Source organism: Manis javanica, chromosome 11 (assembly GCF_040802235.1).
Source record: "Manis javanica isolate MJ-LG chromosome 11, MJ_LKY, whole genome shotgun sequence".
NCBI lineage: Eukaryota > Metazoa > Chordata > Mammalia > Pholidota > Manidae > Manis > Manis javanica.
The window spans coordinates 118,494,012-118,514,492 of record NC_133166.1 but is presented as its reverse complement, the minus strand read 5'-3'; the positions used below and the strand labels follow the sequence as shown (position 1 = coordinate 118,514,492).

The window sequence follows — 20,481 nt, the reverse complement described above, 5'->3', positions numbered from 1 at the left end:
GCCTTCAGGGAAGCTGGTCGAGGGGGGGCGGGGCCTGCACTACACTTCCGAGAAAGACGTGCGCGCTGCGGGTCACGTGACATGAGCGCGGGCTTTGGAAGGCGGCGAGCGAGAGAGGCTGTCCGCGGCGGAGAGGGAGCGGGGCTGAGGACTATCCTGGGCATCACCGGACCACGCACTAGCTGCCGAAGCCTCGCGCCCCAGAGCCCAGGTGAGACCCAAGGGAAGCGCCCCCGAGAGCGGCGGGGTCGGCTCTGCGCTGACTGCCGTGGGAGGCAGGCTGCCGCGCGTGTGGCGGACGCGAGAGCGCGGTCCCGCCAACTTCCCCGCTGTGGGACTTGGGCCGGTCGCGTAACCCCCGAGCCGCTCTCTTCATTTGCACAAAGAGGATAATAGCTTCCACTTTAAGGGGCCGTTGTGTATTTTGACTAAGACCCTGGATGAGAAACCCAATTCGCTTGTTCAGACCCCGACCCTTTTCCTGCCTACCTCCACTGGGTGCTGTGGGAGGATACCCGCCGGCAAGGCCTTGTGTTCTCAGTTCACGTTCTAGCAAGGCAGGCAGCTTGCACGAACCGGAGGACTGGATGGGTTCTGCAGGGGGGACGTTTGTTTGCAGGGTACCTAGTGTAGGTCATCAGCCCTGGCAGTAATTCTGCAAGACAGCTATGGTTATCTTATTTACAGCTAAGAAAACCACATTTAAATGACTTAGCGATGTCACACAGGTGAGTGATGCTGGGGCCTACATTCAAGGCCACAGCCTTTGCCACTGGCATTCGAAGGGCGACCGAAATGAGGAGGACCTTGAAGGAGGGGTTTAGAGGATGGCAGAAGGAGGGCCCAGCTGGCAAAAGTGAGACAGGGCAGGCCTTATCCCAGCCTTTGTATTGGTTCCCGGACCGTGAAGGTGGGGTGGGAACCAGAGCATGGAAGATCTCTTGATGCCGTGCAGAGGTGCTTGGACTTAATTAGGCGGAGGATTGTAACAGGGTCACTAACAATTCATAAAGACCCCCCTGCAAAGGAAGAGTGGGAACAATTCAATGGGAAGCCTAAGTATAAGATTTCTTAGTGTTGGACACGTACCCGCAGTGAGTACATGATGACCTTAAGTGGCACCCAGAAAATCCTTTTTAATAGTTACACACTTAACACATAGTAAAATATAACTGATAAGACACAGATACTGCATAAGATCAGCTGATTCTCCTGAGAAACAGAACATAGGGGATATGGATATGTATATATAGGTTTATTTTAAGGAATCGGTTCAAGTGATTGTAGGGGTTGACAAGTTTGAGAATTGTAGGAAAAGTCAGCAGACTGGAAACGCAGGCAGGAGTAGGTACTGCAGTCTTGAGGCAGAATTTCTTTGGGAAACCTTAGTTTTTGATTTCATGGCCTTTCAGCTGATAGGAGGCTCACCCGCATTAGATGTTAACGACATCTACAAAATGCAGCTGACCTTTGAACAGAGCAGGGATTAGGGGTACCGACCCCCCATGCAGTTGAAAATATGTGTATAACTTGATCAATAAAAACTTAACTACTGATAGCCTATTGTTGACTGAAAGCCTTATTTGAATTCATAGTCAACAGAATTTTTTGTGTATCTATATTATATACTGTATTGTGATTAAGCAAGCTAGAGAAGGGAGAATGTTTTTTCAGTTTGTCACAGATCTCCGCAAGATTTTCCAATGTAGTTGTTGAAAAATATTCGTGTATAAATGGACGCGTGCAATTCAAGCTCATGTTCAGGGGTCAGCTGTACCTACACAGCAACACCTGGATTTACGTTTGATTAAATAACTGGGAACTATAGCCAGGTTGACACATAAGACTATCACAGCCGCTATCACAGCCGCTTAGAGGAGGTGAGCTGGAGGGATTAGCTGGGGCTGTTCAATGACTGGTATGAAGGTACAAAGGAGTAGTGAATGTGTTGTTAACAATTTGGCAATAAGGTAGATACACATGTTCGTTTTACCACTTTACACACTCAGTTGTGTATTATGGTTGTTTTTGTACCTGATTTCGTCTTTGTTGAGCCAGTATTTGTTTTCATTGAGGACCTAGCTCTACCATTAAGATCCCTGGACTCCTTGAGCTGAGCCAGGTGCTGTGCTCTGGACTTGGATGGTCCTTGAAGCAGACATCTGCTGCAGCTCCTATTGCATGCTAGCTCTGTTGCTGCCTTGTCCGTCCTCGAGGACATCCATTACTGTGTCTTATTCCTCTTAGCACCAATTTAGTCCTGATGATCAGGAAACCTTAGAATTGATCAAGTAGACACCCTTGCTAGACTGTAATTTTCTTGAGACTGGAGACTGTGTCTTGTTTATTGCTTTAGCTCAGCAGTGCAGAATTGGGTGTCCTTTTTATTGTGCTTAATTTGTTCAACTTAAGGCATGAAGTTGATGAGACCTCACCAGTTATAACCCTTGCTCCTTTGGCATTCTTTAAGTTCCTCCTTGTTTTACCTGCCTTTCTTTTTTAGCTGTCCCTCCTCTGTATTGCTATGGGAATTCAAGGCCTGGCTAAACTGATAGCTGATGTGGCCCCCAGTGCCATTCGGGAGAATGACATCAAGAGCTACTTCGGCCGCAAGGTGGCCATTGATGCCTCCATGAGCATCTATCAGTTCCTGATTGCTGTTCGTCAGGGCGGGGATGTGCTGCAGAATGAGGAGGGTGAGACCACCAGCCACCTGATGGGCATGTTCTACCGTACCATCCGTATGATGGAGAATGGCATCAAGCCCGTCTATGTTTTTGATGGCAAGCCACCACAGCTCAAGTCAGGTGAGCTGGCCAAACGCAGTGAGCGGCGGGCTGAGGCGGAGAAGCAGCTGCAGCAGGCTCAGGCTGCTGGGGCCGAGGAGGAGGTGGAAAAGTTTACTAAACGGCTGGTGAAGGTCACCAAGCAGCACAACGATGAGTGCAAGCACCTACTGAACCTCATGGGCATCCCATACCTCGATGCACCCAGTGAGGCAGAGGCCAGCTGTGCCGCCCTGGTGAAGGCTGGCAAAGTCTACGCCGCAGCCACAGAGGACATGGATTGTCTGACCTTTGGCAGCCCCGTATTAATGCGGCACCTGACTGCCAGTGAGGCCAAGAAGCTGCCCATCCAGGAATTCCACCTGAGCCGGATTCTGCAGGAGCTCGGCCTGAACCAGGAGCAGTTTGTAGATCTGTGCATCCTGCTGGGCAGTGACTACTGTGAGAGCATTCGGGGTATTGGGCCCAAGCGGGCTGTGGACCTCATCCGGAAGCACAAGAGCATTGAGGAGATTGTGCGTCAGCTCGACCCCAACAAGTACCCTGTGCCGGAAAATTGGCTCCACAGGGAGGCCCAGCATCTCTTCCTGGAGCCCGAGGTGCTTGACCCGGAGTCTGTGGAGCTGAAATGGAGTGAACCGAATGAGGAAGAGCTTGTCAAGTTCATGTGTGGTGAAAAGCAGTTCTCTGAGGAGCGAATCCGTAGTGGGGTCAAGCGGCTGAGCAAGAGCCGCCAGGGCAGCACCCAGGGCCGCCTGGATGATTTCTTTAAGGTGACCGGCTCACTCTCTTCAGCTAAGCGCAAGGTGCCAGAACCTAAGGGATCTGCTAAGAAGAAGGCGAAGACTGGGGCAGCGGGGAAGTTCAGAAGGGGAAAATAAATGGGTTTCCCCTCCTTTACCTCCTTGACCCAGAATACCCAGCCCTAGAGAAACTTCCCTGGGGGCATGGCGGTGGGGGTGGGGGTGGGTGGGGGGTTGCTTCTCCAGCACTACCCATTTTGGTAGTGCATTTGCCTTTTACACCTGATCTTTTAGCAGGAAGGTCTCAGAGATACTTTGTTTTCTTTCTTTTTAGCTCAGGAAAGTGTGTCAGGCTCAAACCACCTCTCAGGCAATTTAATGGACACTGAATCCATTGTTAGGTGAAGTTGATAGAAACAAGTTTTGAAGAAGGGAGAGGGAGATAAAACAGTGGAGAGAAAAGACTGTACAGAAATGATTTCCTGGCTGGCAAGCTAGTGGCTGGTAGGAGCTGATGGTGGAACCAGACTGCACTTCTCTCAGGCTCAGCTTTGACCCACCCTGAAGGATAGCCATCAGGAAGACCCAGTCTGAACGGATGGGAAGGGCCACTGAGAAATAGGCAGAGACCTGGAGTCCCAGAGTTGGCAGCAAGGGCTTGATTATTTGCTGTATGTCCTGGGGTGGGCAGGAACTTAAACTTGCTATGTAACTTAAGTCTTTACAGTGGTATATTCAGAAGTATAATGTGTCAGAGTCCCCCTAGCTTCTGAAGCAATCAGCTGAGTTGATACTTGGGATAAGATGCTGTTTTCATTTTGAAGATATAAGGAAAGAGCCAATAAAATTATAAAAGTAAACAGAATGTCCTGTTCTTTGAATACCTGAAAACAAACATCTCGTGCCCCAGGCTTCAGGCCATCTGTGATGTTCCCCTTGTCACTCATAAGGTAACACACTGGAATTGCGCCTTATTAAGGTCACTTGAGTGTGGCCACAAGATGGCGCCATGCCCCCAGAATGGCCGGAGCAGCTTTGGTGGTAGGTACTTCAGCCGTTTGGAGGAAGAAGCCATTTATCTTGCTGGGAAAGGAGTTTGAATGATTTCAATGAATTTCTAATTTTCTACTTAGTGTGTGAGATAAAGGAGCTCCTTCGAGAAAGTCCCACTATTTAAATGAACTACATCATAGCATCCAAGCATTTACCAGTTCAAAATTTGTCCATTCAAACATCACATTGTTTCTTTTGTGATAGCAGGTTCAGGTTGCTGTTTCAGAGATGCAGTGTCCTTGTGCTTTGAAAGTTTTATAATGCTAACCAAACTTGGTCTGAAGCTATCCTGTTTAAGTTTCTAACTTTTTATCATTCCTGTCATTTACTGCATTTTGAAGTTAACAAGGACACTTAAGTGGTCTGAAATTTAAGTTGACAATGTTTTTAACAGATTAAGGATGTAGAAGCCTAAACATCAATGATTCTCAAAGTTTTTTATAGAGCAACCTGTTTTGCAGGTGAAATCTCTGGGTATGAGAGTTCCTCTGGTTGGAGCAGAAATGGGATATAGTCTCCCCAGCAATGTTCTTGTAACCAGGGGTGTCTGGAAACACTGATGTAGACAGTCCTATCTTAAAGGGCAGGGGTCTTGGTTTTGTTCACTGCTCTGTCTCAAGCAGTTGATGAATGAAACCAGTTATCCCATATTGAGCCAAGCCACACAGTTTATCTGAGCTCCATTTTCTGATTTAAGTACTGTAATTAGATTCTAAGCCTGTGATAAAGGTGATGGGGTTTGTACTGCAACTCTGGAGGTGGTAAGGCTTGTACTCTAAGGTAGTCAAGCAGGTAGTGATTTGTTTTCCTCTTCTTTTTTTTGAAGGTGAGTTGCCTGGTCTTTTCGAAAAGTTTAATAACTGCACACTGCAGGGATGATCAGTTCTGCTGTTTCTATTTAACATGTTCTAATATTCAAAGAGAACTGTGCTAGTTAAAAGGGCATTGCTCTGCAGTCCAGCTCTGAGGTATTGTGCCTGCAGAGCAAAGATTTAGGCGAAAAGATTTAATGGGGACTGAAACTAGAAATGAATTAAGAGGGTGAGGATTCCGTGTCATGACAGGAGGAAGCCATGCAGGTAAATCCTGACTAGTGTATCTAGGAAATCTAGCATTGGAACATATGGGTGCCATGGGAAGTGGTTGGCTTTTCTCTTCCTTGCCATAGTCCACCTGTTCCTTGGCATTTTCTGGAGGGTCCTGATGTTCCTCTGCCCACAGGGCTTATGCAAAGGGGAGTCCACATGGGAATGCATGTTCAGAAAGAAAAGCTGTAGTGGTGGATAGTAACTTAGAGCAGAGACGCAGGAGTCCTGTCAACACGTGCAGAAGAGCACTGTGGATTACAAATGAATGGACTTCATTCAGTCAAAAGCAACTTTATTTTTCAGCTTCATTGGGACACAGTAACAAAACTGGCACACACAAAAAGGATACTGATGTGGGACTTAAAGAAAATGCCTCTGCCAAGTGGTAGGAATATTAAAGTAACAAAGATAAACATACGAATTGTTTTTAAAAAGCAAGTTCAAATGTTAGTTCTGCCACAACCTGTACTGGAGATGACCTGTCCTGTCTAAGCATATTTGCGCATGTGTCATTGTTTGGATTTGAGATTGCTCATGTCATCATTGTAACAGGCTGAGCCTTTTGCTACTGGTATGTCCATTTGTGGCTGTGTGAGACCACACTGGTCTAGACCAATGAGAGAAGGCCACAGTGGTTGAGGTGCTTTGAGGACCTGGACTTGCTTGGCTCCATAAGCCTCACTGGCTTAAACTGGGCAGCCTGGGCCCAAAGCCAGATGGCTTGACAGGCTGGTGACACCACACAAATTAGGTAGCAGGGAACAGAGATGAGGAAGAATCAGCACCTGTTATGGAGTGAGGAAGCCAAGGAAAATAGAACTCTCCAGTTCTGCCAGTTTTTCTACCCAGGCTGTTTAAAACCAGCTTTTCTCCGAATGGAAAAGAGCTGAACTCTTCCACAGCCTGTTCTCCTCCATCTGTCTTTTTTCATCTGTCTTTGTTTGACAAACCTCTAAGTAATCACAATAGCCTTTCCATAGGTGGGCCTCTAACCCCATCTCCACCTGTCTTAGGACCTTTATCTCCCCACTTGCCAGTCTCTCCCCAAACTGGATATGAACTCTCTAGGGCTCTGCTTTTTCCTTCTCGTTTGGGGTTCCCTCCTTCAGTGTCCAGAGTGCTCAGTATGCTTAGAGTAGATGCAGAACAGGCGACTGATACGCCACCTGAACTGAAAGGAGGGTGTGGGGAGGGAAGCCATGTGAATACTGGTGACAAGATCCTGGGGCACATTCCAATGTTCTCTCTACAGAGGTGGGTTAAACTTGTTTTTTTTTTTCTTTAAAAACCAGATTTAAAAGTTGTATTTCAGCATTGAACCGATAAGCTTTTTAAGAGATTACGCTAAATTCCTACCCGGTTGCCACCAGAGAAAGGTACTTGAACAGAATTGACAGTGAGATGCCTAACGACAGCAATGGCATCACAACTTCTGTGGTTCTATCTCCCTATTACTGGTTTAGAACTATGACACGATTGTATTTAATCCACTGCTCCTACACCAAAGTATTGTAACATATTTAGGCTATACATTTCTTACAGCCCTTAGGCTGTTTATGATAGACACTTGTGTTTTCTCATGACTAGTAATTCAGTATCTCCCAACTTAACCACTGTGTTTATTGACTGCTATTTTGTTGAACTTGGAATTACAGGTAGGAAAGCAAAGGAAAACCATTGGGAGCCCCATGTTTCCACGAAGAAGACTAGTTACCCTATCTGCTCACTTGAAAGAAGTGGACTCACTGTCCTAGGAGTGTTCTTTTCCTTGGGTGGTGTTTAGAAAAGGTGAATCAAAAGCTAAAGGGATTTTTAATGGCCAGCAACCTTCTCTGCTGTTTTGGCAAGACCTAAAACCTAGTGCTCCCAAGAGATATACCCTGGCTGGGACATGAGACCAAAATCAGTAGGGCCAGGATCCTTCAAGGTCAGATGTCTGCCTCCAGTAACAGTTGTGGCCTTGGCCCTGCCTGCTTCTCAAAGTGGACAACGGCTTCTCCAGGATCCTGAGGCAGACATAGGTCACGCCAAGCCCTAGAGTGATCCGAGCTTCCTCTAAGCACTGTGTTATGCCAGGCCTCGGAATTCTAAGCGCTAATGCTTCCTTTCTAAATCTTGCTCAAAAGGTTTGGATGCTCTGTCTCCCTTCAGCCTGTGAACCTCTGAGGTCTGCAAGTGAGGGAGGAAAAGGTACTGAGAAGTAAACCAGTGAGATGAGCTCACCCCTTCTTTTCCTGGGTGGAATTTTGGTGCTAAATCTCTTCCTGATTTCCAGGCTGGGTAGGTCCTCCCTGTTTTTCTAACCCTTCTGACTTTCTCTTTGCTCACCAACCATTTATATCTGCCAAACTAGAAAAAAGAAACAATGGAACTCAACTTCCTGGTCCAAAAAAAAGCTCCATCCCTCTCTTCAAGGGATGTTCCCTACCCCTCTCCAAGTCCTAGGTCTGTGCCTAGAGATAAAGGTTCTCACTCTGATCCCTCCCCTTTATCTCCTCAAACCCACCCCCTCTGAATATTAGCATTTAGTGGCATTGTCCCTCCAGCTCCCCTCTGCTTTGGCTCCAGAAGCTCTTCTTCCAGACAGGGCTGTTGTTATTGGTGAAGATAGGCATCTAGCCAGAGCTGCCCGGACTCCTTCAGTGAGCTGTGGGGCAAGATGGGAGCGGGCAGTGAGGGAGACCAACGGAAGCAACTTTGAAGGCTGAACCATCTGTCAGAAGTGTAGTAGTAAGGCTCTCACAGAGGCACGGAGGCCAATCTTCATGACATAAGGCCCCCTTTCATGTGAATGCTTTCCTCCCCTTTGCTTCTGAGAAAGAGCCTGGGCCATGACACGAGCAGAGGCCTGACCTGGCCACGGGACCATAGAGAACCCTGCCTTTGCCTTGATCTCCACTCCAGAGAACTGAGGAAACCTTCCTGGGGCCCCCAACCCACACTAAACCCCACCGCCCCACCCTCTCCCTGCCCTACCACCCATCCTCCCAGGCTGAGATACTTACTGGACAATGTCAGCAAAGGCTGAGAGCAGGGGCTTGGACTGGTACTCTATGCCATGCTTAGCACACAGGGACTGCACCAAGGGAGCCACTTTGTAGTAATTGTGTCGAGGCATAGTAGGGAAAAGACTTCAGGGAGAACAGGACAGTTAGTGGCTCCTACTCCTCTGTTCCCACACACCCCGAACAGCAGTTTCCTAGGTCTCCCTACTTACTGGTGCTCAATCTGGAAGTTGAGATGTCCACTGAACCAGTCATTGAAGGCAGACTTGTGGACATTGCATGTTGCCTGGAGCTGAAAAGGTCAGGGGAGAGCAGGGCCCTGGGTACCAGATGGAAAGACCAGCGCAGCCTTCTCCAGGTAAAGCTGGCCCAGACGAGGGAGTATGGGACTGCCGCTGTCACTCCCTTCTCCGCATGATGGCCAGAGAGAAGCTTCAAGCTAATGCACTCCCGTTTGGCAGCTTTTGCTGTTGTCATTGTTCCCCACCCACTTTTGTTATTAGCTGTGTTATGCCCAGGTCTAAGTGCCTGTTCCTCACCTGGGTGGAGACCCAGTCCACGTTCCGGTCATGATCAATGTGCATGGGGATATGGTTCATCTGTGTCACCCACACAAACCAGTTGCTTTCCAGGAACCTAGAGGATATGGCACACGACAACAGCACAGGTAAAGCCCAGTTAAACTCTTCCTCAGATAACTGCTCCAGCCTGGCCACCTTTCTCAAGCCCACACTTCAGTCACCCAGTGCACTACCTGGAGCCCCAGCACAGCCTCCAGACCAGAGTGGTTAATCCCAACACCTGGTTTCCTTTGCCCATCCCTGCTCTCCCATCAAATACTACCTGACCATGAAGAACAGGCCCAGTAAGCCTTTCAGTCCCAACAGTGGCACGTAAGTGAGGAAGATGCGGGCATAGAAGGTGATCATCCAGGCCAAGTCCTGCATGAGAGGCAGAGAGCATTATGACTGGCACAGAGCACCTCTTCCTTTTCCTCTCACTTTACATGTCTCTGCATGATGTGCCAGTCTCCTGGGTACGAGGCTGGAACACTCAGTTACTGTTAGTTTCTCTCAGGTGCCCAATCCTGCAATATCTAGTGCCACTGTTCCTTCCCTTCATTTCTAGTGCCACCTCTCCCCCACCCCCCAACCTCCAGCCCTCCTTGCCTATTTCCTTCATGGGTGCAAAGGCCTCCAGGGTCTCTCTGCTGCCAGTTCCCTCCAACCCACCTAAATCCTTCATACCTTCATTATGCAGCCAAACTAAGTCTTCCAGGACCATGGCTCAGTCTGTGCCAGTGCCCTGGTCAAGTCTCCAACTACTTTTCTGCATATACTCGCAGAACACTTGAGTCTTCGACATGTCCAACAGCCAACCTCGCCGCTCACTTCTAGCTTCTTTTCTCAGAGTCCAGCTTCCCCCAACCCTACCTCTGCCTGTCCTAAGCCAGCTAGAGACATGACTCCACAAAGCATTTTCTGATGCCTTTCATACAACCAGATGTAGTCAGGCCCCTTTTGGAATCCCAGACCTTCTGCCTGTTCTTCTCTGGTGTCAACCACATCCTGCTTCACCAGAAGTTTCCTAAGAGTAGATACCATCTCTTACTCATCTTCCCCACTCCCCGGCCTGGCCCCTGGATTTATGCCCAGCACAAGAACCTCAGGAGATACTGGCTAAATGAAACAGGACATTGGGAAATGAGGGTATCTCCCCCTCAGGGTACTAGCGACAAAGGATATTGGACTCTTTGGAAATGGATACTTACCACCCACTTCTTCCGCTGGATAACAAAATAGAAAATATACCATTGGAAGTAGAGAGGCAGCAAGGCTGGGGGCCCAACTGTAGAGGAAACGGAGACAGGAAGGAGGCATGAGCAATATGAGGGTCACTAGAGGCCTGATCAGTGCTGGAGAGGTGGCCTCCAGCAACAGGCGGCCCCTGTCACCCCCTGTGGCCTCTTCGGCTGACTTGTCACTCCTCAATCCACTGGAACCAGCAGGCACTGAAGATAGGCATGAATGCAAGTCTGAAGAGGGCAAAATCTCCCAAGAGCATGCCAGGAGGGTGAGGGTAGGGAGTGACATTCTTTTCCAGTAGAAGAGGGCAGCTGGGGAAACTCAAGCTCCACGCATTAACTTGCTCTGCCTCCATACCTTTCAAAGGGCATAATGCTAATATTCCGAGTTGCCTTGACCACAGCCCTGCCCCTGCCAAGGGCCTTCCCACTGGCTGTACATCTGCCCTTGCAGTCACCTTCCCTGTGTTCCTGGCTGCTCCACCCAGCAGGTGAAGGGGCAGGAGCAGAAAAGCGTGTGAGTGTGTGGGAAGTACCTTACTGATCCTTCATGGGCTAAAAGTTCACTTCCTTGGACCAGGGAAATGAGTTTGTGCTACCCACCCAGAAGCCCTGGACATTGGCTATAGGAAGGGGTGGAGGGGCTTCTCTTAAAACTGGGAGTTGAAGGAATGGCTCACCTCCTAAGTGTCCCATTTCTGTAGCCCTTCTCAGCAGGGCCTTGACGCTGCATGTGACCCCCTGCATTAAAATGCCCCACCCACAGCTACTCCATCCTCTTGTGCCATGGATTCCCATATCCTTTCTTCTGAACATTTCTGCTCTACCCTACCCAATCCTTTCACCAGTAGGGATGGTTGGTAAAAAGCAGTTAGGATAAATTCCTTTGAACTTAATTAGGGTCAGTGGAATCATCTCCTCCCTTTAAAAATCGGCATTTCCAAAGAACTTCTAAAACTCAAAATTTCAGGCATTATGGAGCAGATTTTTAAAGCAGGCAATAGCACTCTTCAGAAAGAGCTTAAGACAACCACCTTAATGTTTCCTCCTCAGCTCCAACAGTCCTTCCCCCCGCTTCTGCAGTCCTGTCCTCCCATGGCTATGTCTACCTTTGTCCCCTGGAGGTTGGACTGCGCCCACCGGGTCACCTCAGCTCACATCTCTTTGACAAGGTATAAGGTGAGGTTTAAGGCTTAATCCAGATGCCCCTGCCCCACCCCTGCTCCCCAACTGTTCAGTCCTCGTGGAGGCCAGGAGCGGACTGGAGGAACTGGTGTGCCTCCACACAAATGACCTATGACTCAATGGTAGCCTGACACAGACTTGACTCTGTTGAGATGGTTGACTGCTCCCACACAGGGAGTAACCTGCGGGGTTACTGGGTACCTCCTCCAGCCTTTACTTGAAATACCATAACCCTGTGGAGAATACTTCCTCCCCACATCCCTTCACCATCCCACCCAAAGCAGTCCCCTGTGCTGGATGAGGACACTCACTCAGGAAGAAGTATTTATGCTGGTGGTTGTACGGCATATACTTTTTCTTCTGTTTCCCAAGCTATGAAGAAAAGCAACCACAGATCAGTAGCCACAGACTAGTCACCCATCCCCTCCCCCTGTGACCTTGACTTTGCCCTGCTCAGGAGTTTAGTCCTGCTCTGAGCTGTCAGCATGCCGATGCTATTGGAAGGCTCCAGTGGGCCCATCTTTACCTACAGTACCTGGCACATGAGGATCCAGGCTGAGATCTGGCAAGTAGCTCACTGGCCTATGTCCACGTGAGGCACGTGCACAAGTGTCTGCAGGTCCTCAGGGCTCTTCATGTTCCTCCAAAGACACCTTCTTCCCTTCTTTTCTCCCATCTGACATCAGTCTTCAAGGACTCCATGGACCATTTTACCCCTATGCACATCAGTATCCCTCCACATGTAGCCCCTGATCTTCTCCATCAAAATCTTTTTTCTTGACTTCAACATGAGCTTTATAAAATCGCTTGAAATCTAAGCAAAGTTTGGCAAATATTTGTGGAAAGAATGGCAGGAACAACTCAGTGATCTGAAGTCTCCAGCCAGGTTTTTTTCCTCAGTTAGGCGGTGGTTATTTCATAAGCCTAACTGTTGAAGAGACGGGCTGGGGCCAGGAAGTCAGCCAGTCGGCCTGAACCCCTGGTGTGGGCACACAGGCATGACAGTAAGGCTCTGCTGCCTCACTGATGGCTCAGTTTATTCTTACCCCCATTAGTTCTGGCAACCAGATGGCCACAGGGCACAGGAGGAGCTCTACCCCAAAGCAGAATGCTGGCTCATCCTCTCACATGTCCACCCACTGTTCTGACAGGCTGTTTATTGAGAGTTTATTCTGTGCATGGCACTTCTGCTAAATGAAACAGTATTTCTGTATTAGCTGATGTATTCAACAAATTATTGAGAACCTACTATGTGCCATGCAGTGTTCTAGGTGCTGAAGATACATAGGTAAGCAAAACAAAGTTCCTACCCTCAAGGAGCTTATAATCTAAGGAGAGGAAGCTGGTGAGAAATTTGTAAACAGAGCTCAAGATAACTACAGATTAAAAACAGGAAAATATGACAGAAAATGAGGGAGGCAGCATTTGGTTAGGATGGGCAGATATGGCCTGAGAGGCTGACATCTGAACTGAGACTCAAATGATGAGAAGGAGTTAGCAATGCAAAAATTCAGGGGAAGAGCATTTAAAGCAGAGGGAACACCACCTAACTGAGGATGTTCAAGGGACGGAAAGAAGTCCAGTGTGCCCGGGAATAGTAAGCAACAGGGGAGAGTAGCTGATAAAGTCAGAAAGCTAGGGATGGTCAAATCATGTCGGACCTTAGAAAGCCCTGGTAAGGCCACAGTAAGGAGTTTGGTTTTTTTCCATGGGATGGGAAGCCACTGGAAGTCTTTCAAAGGATATGGCATGATCTGCTTTGTGTTTTAAAAGGCTCACACTAGTTGGAGGTGGGGGGAGTGAAGTGTAGTGGCTAGGTACAGTTGCAGGGAGACCAGTGAGGAGGTTGGAACAATAATGCAGATTGGGACTGGACCACACAGGGGGATGGGAAGCACTGGAAATGAAGTCAATAGATTTAGGATATGTTTTAGAGGCAGTATTAACAAGGCCTGCTGACGAACTGGATGTGGGAGTGAAGTTTATCCCATTCCAGGCAACATTAACTGACAGGAAAGCCAGAAGAGAGGATCTGTCCTGTTTGGTGGGGTGGGAAGGCAGAACTCACGCCCTCTATTATGGAACTGTTATGGAAGGGAGCCCCATCCCCTTGAATGGTGGAAAAATGCTATTATGACCATAATATCTGCCCTATTGTGTTGACTCTTGGAGGCCAGAAAGGTTGTATTAGGGTGAAGTGTCCCCTGTACGTCCTGTTCTCCTGTAGAGTTGAGAAGCACCGAGGTAGATGCCATTGGATCCGCATGAGGGTCAGTGTACAGTTTAACTACCCAGAGGAGCTGAACCAAACACCAAGCAGCCTGTATGTAACCCAGGCATTTATTAATGGGCAGCCTATCAGACATGTAACTAGGCCAAAAATGGGGCTGTTTTGGTCCTAGATCATTCTCTATTTTTAGTGTCTGCAGATGGGAGTTTTCTGAAAACCGTAGTATCTAGTAATAAAGGCAGTGATGTGAGAAGTGTCTTGTCCACTTAGCGAGACCCAGAGTGGCATGTTAAGGGGTCCAGACATGAGGCTCCCTGCTGGGCTCTCAGCCAAATGGGAGACAGACTCGGTTTGTACTCCTGGCCTCAAGCTGTGTTTGTGCTCTGGACCTCTGGTTTTCAGACACATCTTAGCTAGAGGTAAAATCCTCAGCGGGGCCCCAATATGTAAAGCAGAAGCATGGGACCACCCCATGCTCCAGCTCCCTGAGTGACATAGTTTGAGAAGCCCATTTCACATTCTAGTTCAGCTGTCTGTGTTCATGTCTGACATTCCAGGCTTTAGCTCTAATCTGTGGTCCTGACTACCCTGCACCCAGGCTGGACCTGGGCTCAGTATGTTCACCTGGCTCCAGGTCTAACTGCCCATCCCCTCCCCCGAGGGCCTGGAACAGGATGTCCTCCAAGCCACTGACTGGGCCATTGAGGCTATGCACAATGTAGCCATGTGGGATGGAGGTAGGTACAACCTGGAGCAGCAAGGAGTCCTCCAGTAAGCACAGGGCTGTGCTGGGGAGCCCTGTGCCCACAGGGAGCACGTGGGAACTTGGGGTGTTGGAGGTGACAAGTCTCCCTGTCCCTCCATCAGGAAACTGATCCACCATTGGAAAGACACCCTGCCTTGAAGAGGTACTCCAGCCTCCAGCCCTTGAGCCCTGACCCCATCCATCAGTGACCCCCATATGGATGCCACTGCTGCCAGGCAGCCCAAGGGTGTGTGTGGCTCGGGGTCTGAGTGGCACAACCTGCTCAGCTCTGAGGACCCGGGGCAGACAGAGTCCTCCACCATGGGAGAGGTGAGAGCTCCCTGGGGAGGGGGGGGCAGGGACTTTGGCTTTGTGCAAAGGCTCTAAGAGTCTCCTCAGGTTGGTGGTGTGGCCCAGAGGGCAGGCCCAGTGGCAGCTGTCCCCCTAGCCCACTTCTGTCCTCCAAGGTCCTGGCACAGCCCTGCTATGCAACACCCACCACGCCACCCCCACCAGTGAAGAGCCGCGACTGTGAGACTCCCACCTCTATAGTGACAATAGAAGTGCTACCAAGAACCCCATGCTCTACCCAGTAAATTAACCATGCTGCTGTTGATGTAGTCACCTGAGCCAAGTAGGGCCAGGGCTGGTTCATCATCTGCCCACTGTTGATCATAACACACTGTTGAATGTGTAACAAACCAAGAAAGTTCCTTAGGAGTGGGGAAAATCAGGGCATTATGGACAGGTGGGGCCTAAGTCTCAAACTAGAGGCTTCTTGTACCAGGACAGCCAGTGCTGCCAAAACCTTCCCACAGAGGGAAAAGGAGAGCCAGGCTACCTTGAACTCATGCCTGGAACTGAGACGTGTTTAACAGTTTAATTCTTGGCATGCTGAAATGTCATAAAGTAGGGGAGGGGACCTGGCAGAACTCTGACTACAGCCTAGAGCTTTGAGACAAAGGGTTTTTAATGAATTTTTCAAAGAACTCTGCTGGCCATTCAAATACTCTCCTATTGCCTAGTGTTCACTCAACTTACCAGATCGCCACCCCTGGGCATTCTTCCTCTGGCAATTGCACTACGATTTTTGCTCATAGTCTCAGATGGCAACTCAAACTCAATGCTGACCACCCTGGAAGTTAGACTGGGATCAGGTAGGTGGGAAAAATTACTCAGTGAATGAATGTTCCAGGCACTGAGCATCAGAGAAGAGTAAGACATTCCAGCCTTTGACAAGGAGGACACAGTAGGATATCAAAGTGTAAGCAAGGAACACCAATTGTGGAATACAACTGCCTGGGGTAGGAGTGTCTAAAAAAGCATCCCAGGGAGGGCCATCCATCCCCTTTAAGGATAAGCAGGGGTTTGCACAATAATCTGGTTGTCTTTTGGAGCCTTTACAGCATGAGGCACCTTTATGTAATAACTCTTAGCTGACTTGAACTCACTAGGGAGGATAAGTGATATTGTCCTGGGCAGCCCATTTACTGCCTATTGCCTCCTACAGCTTCCAAAGAGCCAACCAGCCCAGCCCCCAGTGTCACTCACACTGCCAGCATTATGAGCATTTCCACAAAGCCCCGTGTGTGGCTAGTTCCCATTCGCCAGACCTTTCCACAGATACTTCAGCTCACCTCCACAGAGAGGATCTTCCCCAAGGCAAAGAAGAAGGGATGCATGTTGATGTCTGGGTCCTTGCGGAAACAGTTGGGTTTGGCATGGTGCTGGAAGTGCATGTGGTTCCACCAACTGGCAGGGGCCCCCTACAGAAAAGCAGACATAAGTTTGAAAGTCTAGTGTCACCCCAAACCCCAGGCAGCCCTTCACTGTCGGAGTTTCAGAGAGCCCCTCCTTATCCCATGGACCTTTAGGTGGCCAATCACGAAATGATGTAGCAAGTGGTTCCACGTAGAGGTGCCAAAGACGGACAGGTGCCCAAAGTCATGCTGCAGCCAGCCAGCCTGGGCCTGGGAAGAGAGGTTAGTGCTGAGAACAGCCTACCAGCCCAGCATCCCTCACACTGACCTCAGCAGATCCTCAGCCTCTACTTCTTCCTTCATCCACCTAGGCCTGTGATGGCTGCAAATCCTAACTGAGCACATCAGGAAAGGAGTTAGGAAGCCAGAGCTCTAACTCTGGCTCTGCCACTAATGCACACGAGAGTTGGGGCAAATCACTATCCCTTCCCTATTCTCCAGTGTCCCGGGCTCCAGAGTTCAGTGACTTATGGTGGGCTGAACATCCAAACCACAGAAAAGGACAGAGAGTGACAAACTCAGAGAAAAGTAGATGCTTGATAAAATGGGTTTTGACAGCCAAGTGTTAGGGCCCAAGGATTACTAGCATGTTGAGCAATGTGGTGGGAGGGAGTCAAGCTCTGTTGAGAAAACAGAATCTTGGTTCTTGGTACACTTAGGCTGTGGCTGAACCTGAAACTGAGTTTCAGAGAAGGTTCTGCAGGTAGGAGGGAATCCTGGGAGGAGCAGCTGAAGAGGCAGTGAGAGAAATGGTGCACATGTGGCTGCTGAGCAAATAAAAGTCACAGACCAGAGAATACATGTTCCCCTCCTGCACTAACTCTCCCACACACCCTCAGCTCTGCACAGGATTCCTTGGCCTTCTGAGGGGTACAAAGAGCTTTCTTTCCCCCAGGATAGAGGAGGACAGCTATGCTCTTGAGAAGCCAGGGGCCTCACCTGAACTGTGGTGAGCATTACTGCACAGAGGAGGAAGGGCACAAAGGATGTCCCAAAGACCCGCAGAGTGAGCCAGGCAGCGACATCCAGCAGCAGGATATGCAGCAGGTAGAGCAGGAAGAAGATGGGGTTGGCCTTCATGAGTCCCATCTGCTCCACTGTGGCCCGCAGCTCCCGGAACTCATCAGTCAGCTCTTTCTGTGGAAAGGTAGGGAGCGGGGGGAAGGGGCTGTGATTCTTCCCTGCTGCAACCCAACAGTGCTGGAGACAGGCCCTCTCCACTGAGGTGGCTATGGGAAGTCCACAGTCCTGGGTGAAGATACTGCAATACTGAGGAAGGACATCAGGAGGAGGCGGTATGGGATCGTGCCTAAGAGCACATGGTCTTTGGAGTTAAACAGACTGGGTTCAAGTCCCTGCTCTACTGTTTCCTGTGTGATCCTCAGCTTACCAACTGAGTCTTAGTTTTCTCATCTGTAAATGTGTGAGTATATGAAGTTATGCTTGGCACAGAGTAAGTGCTCAATAAATAGGTCTCGAGTTGATGATGATGGTAGTGGGGTGGCCTTGTTTGCAAACCATAGGTTGTAAAGCCCTGATCCCTTGGGCCTGTTACCCAATGAACTCAGGAGAAGCAGGGACCTCAAGACTCCCAAAAAGTACTGAGTGTGGCCACCTGTGACCCTATCTAGGCCTTTCTAATCCCTGCCCCTCAACAACCACAGGGTCTCCAAAAGACAAACAGGGTCTCACATTCTTAGTGGGTTCAAAGCTGGGCTCCTCTGGAGATAGTTCTCCAATCAGAAGCGAATTCATGTACTTCCTCACAAGGCCCTTGTTGATGTGGAATGCCACAAAGGGATCCTGCAAGGACAGGGAGAAGGCAGAATAGTGAGGAAGCCAGCCTGGCCCCCTGGACTCCTGGAGGACTCACACCAAGGCCACCCTCTCGTTCCAGCAAGGTGGCTACATCCCAGTTCAAACAGATATGACCTCCTTCCACCCGACTTCCCTCTGGGGGTGCTCAGACCTTTCCTATGTGTCCACAGTGCAGAGTCACCCAGCATCTGTGTTCTAGTAAAGGCACCACAGCAAGGAATAGGAAGCGTGGGTAGGGGGACCGCAGAAAGACCTGCCTGGCTGGCTTTTCCTCGGGGTGTCTCTAGAGACAGCTTTTGCCCAAGAATTTAGGCATAGTTGACAACCTGAAGGGATGGGTGGGGCTGTAAAACTTCTTTTTTTGAGGGACTTTTAACAGGCCCCTCTCTGAGCCAGTGTTCTCCATAAAATGTGATGAGGAAAATTGCCTATGTCTTAGGAACTTGGGAACTCTGCATTTCTCCCATTTCCCTGTGCTGTTGTCCTGGGTGTTCTATATTTTCCGCAGCACTCTGACCACCCCCTACCCCAAATTTTGGTTACGCGAGGTGACAAAATTCAAGTCCCTGCCCTATGGGGAAGAGGCAGGCAAGGCCGGAACCGAGGCGGAGCCGGCGGCCAGTGGCACCACACATCCGGACCAATCGCCGTCCCGGCCTCGGCAGGCCCCCGCCCCAAATCAACTGCGGGAAGCCCCAGCGGAGGGGCCGGCTCCGTGTGCGCATGCGCTGGTCGGTGTCTTTGCCGGCTGTCTGGAGGGCCCAGTGATTACTCGGGGTGACAAGTATGTAGGCTCTAGCCTCGCCGCCTAGGCGGGCCCCGTCAAAGCATGGGTTGGGTCCCCACCCCGAAGCGTCTATGCTCCGCTGCGATATAACGGGAACCCCAGAGGCGCACTATGGGCTGGCAAGGGCAGAGGGTGGGGAACAACGGAAGGGGTCACGCTGCTCGCAGGGCACGGAGGGGAGAAGTGTGTAGAGGAAGGGGACGCAGCAACGCGGACGTTCCAACCTTTGCGTCCCACTGGTCATCCCCGGCTCTCCAACCCAGTAGGGAGGCGCCAGGTACCAGGTACCAGAGCAGGTGGTCTAGAAAGGGAAGCAGCAGGGCCCAGGCTGGGGCGCGCGCTGACCCCTCAGTGAGGCCGAGGGAAGAGAGATACTACCTACAGCTGCGGGTAACAGCTGGAAACCCCGCTGGCCTGCGGCGGAGTGACTTCACTACAGGTTTCGAGGGCCGTTCCGGGTGTCCTTGCTAAGTGTATCCTGATGCAGGACCCCCACCTTCAGCATGCCGCTCCCATTCCCTGTGCATCAGCAACCGTTAGCCCTCTCCGGCCGGTGAGGCCCTTCCAGGCCCTCCGGCCTTAACCCTGTAGGGGGGTTCCCAAGGCAGCGGGCCCCGGGGTGCTACCCGCCTCAGCCCTCTTCTCAAGAGTTCCCTCCTCTGCTCCCGCTCGCTCACTCCGGCACGCTCAGTCAAGACGCGGCCGCCCTCCCCTCCCAGCCTCCGAGACACACAGAGACTCCGTCTCCCTGCCACAGAACCCTCCTTCCTATGCCCAGCTCTGGGCCTGACCGGGCCTGACCACGCCTGGACACCCCAGACTCGGAGCCACAGACAGAGCGCACGCACGGCGGAGCGGTCCTTTGTCTGTGTGTGCACATCGCTGGCCTCCCTCCCCATTTTCCAGATTCGTTTCCACAGCCTTTCTCCTGCCCTTGCATCCCTTGCCCGCAGTACAGCTAAACATTAGGCAACAGGTACGCTCCGGCGCGTACGCCTTTCCCCCGAATTAGTCGGTGTTTGGCCGCGGATGCCAAACTTCCTGTCTCGCGCATTGAGCCTCCGGCCGCGGCCGTCCGGCCCCGCCTTCTCCGGTGCCCCCGTCCGATGGCGCTCACCGTAGCATCCTGCCCCGCGTAGTGGCTGATGACCCGGGAGCCCCCAGGGTGCCGGCGGGTGAACTCGCTGATGTTGTACACCTTCCGGTCGATCACGAGCCACCGCTCCTTCTCGCGCCCGGAGCGCTGCGCCACCTCGTCCCAGGAGAAGTAGCGCGAGGTCGGTCGCGGGGCTGGGGTCTTGGGGACCATCGCGGCCCCGCGACAAAGCGCGCGAGCCGGCGCAGGCTGTCAGGCGCGCGTTCCGGGCCCGAGCCGTAGCGCGCGCCAGCCACACGTACTAGGTGAGCCGGCCCGCTAGCGCGCGCCTGGAGACCATCACCCGCGCGCCGGGTTTTCAGCACCCGCGGCGCGGACTGC

General features: G+C 50.8%; 3 protein-coding genes across 4 annotated transcripts in view; 2 read left to right on the top strand and 1 right to left on the bottom strand.

Moving 5' to 3' along the window:
* Positions 1-73: 73 nt before the first annotated feature.
* Positions 74-6,087, top strand: FEN1 (flap structure-specific endonuclease 1). Its single transcript, XM_017652596.3, has 2 exons — positions 74-211; positions 2,504-6,087. The coding sequence occupies exon 2, from the start codon at positions 2,525-2,527 to the stop codon at positions 3,665-3,667; it is 1,143 nt and encodes a 380-aa protein (XP_017508085.3). The 5' UTR covers positions 74-211; positions 2,504-2,524; the 3' UTR covers positions 3,668-6,087.
* Positions 82-20,481, top strand: part of FADS2 (fatty acid desaturase 2) — a 117,710-nt gene continuing 97,310 nt past the window's right edge. The window contains exon 1 of the mRNA XM_073217667.1: positions 82-211. The gene's annotated coding sequence lies outside the window, so the exon portion shown is untranslated. The remainder of the gene's footprint in view (positions 212-20,481) is intronic.
* On the bottom strand, positions 5,946-20,466 carry FADS1 (fatty acid desaturase 1). 2 transcript variants are annotated; one of them, XM_017652599.3, is made up of 12 exons: positions 20,122-20,466; positions 18,092-18,202; positions 17,339-17,536; positions 16,508-16,609; positions 16,277-16,405; positions 11,976-12,036; positions 10,447-10,523; positions 9,519-9,616; positions 9,215-9,311; positions 8,888-8,967; positions 8,676-8,801; positions 5,946-8,317 (listed from the first exon to the last, which is right to left on the bottom strand). In XM_017652599.3, exons 1-12 carry the CDS (start codon positions 20,311-20,313, stop codon positions 8,266-8,268), a joined length of 1,323 nt encoding a protein of 440 aa, XP_017508088.1. In that variant the 5' UTR covers positions 20,314-20,466; the 3' UTR covers positions 5,946-8,265. The 2 variants fall into 2 exon arrangements, with proteins under 2 accessions (XP_017508088.1, XP_017508089.1); XM_017652600.3 differs by lacking the exon at positions 18,092-18,202.

Excerpts from the sequence above, each read along its gene's own strand:
- FEN1 (XM_017652596.3), top strand. The coding sequence starts at position 2,525 with ATGGGAATTCAAGGCCTGGCTAAACTGATAGCTGATGTGGCCCCCAGT.
- FADS1 (XM_017652599.3), bottom strand. The coding sequence starts at position 20,313 with ATGGTCCCCAAGACCCCAGCCCCGCGACCGACCTCGCGCTACTTCTCC. Across the intron at positions 16,610-17,338 it reads TAATGCTCACCACAGTTCAG|GCCCAGGCTGGCTGGCTGCA; the intron begins GTGAGGCCCCTG and ends CTCTCTTCCCAG. Across the intron at positions 9,617-10,446 it reads TCCAGCGGAAGAAGTGGGTG|GACTTGGCCTGGATGATCAC; the intron begins GTAAGTATCCAT and ends CCTCTCATGCAG.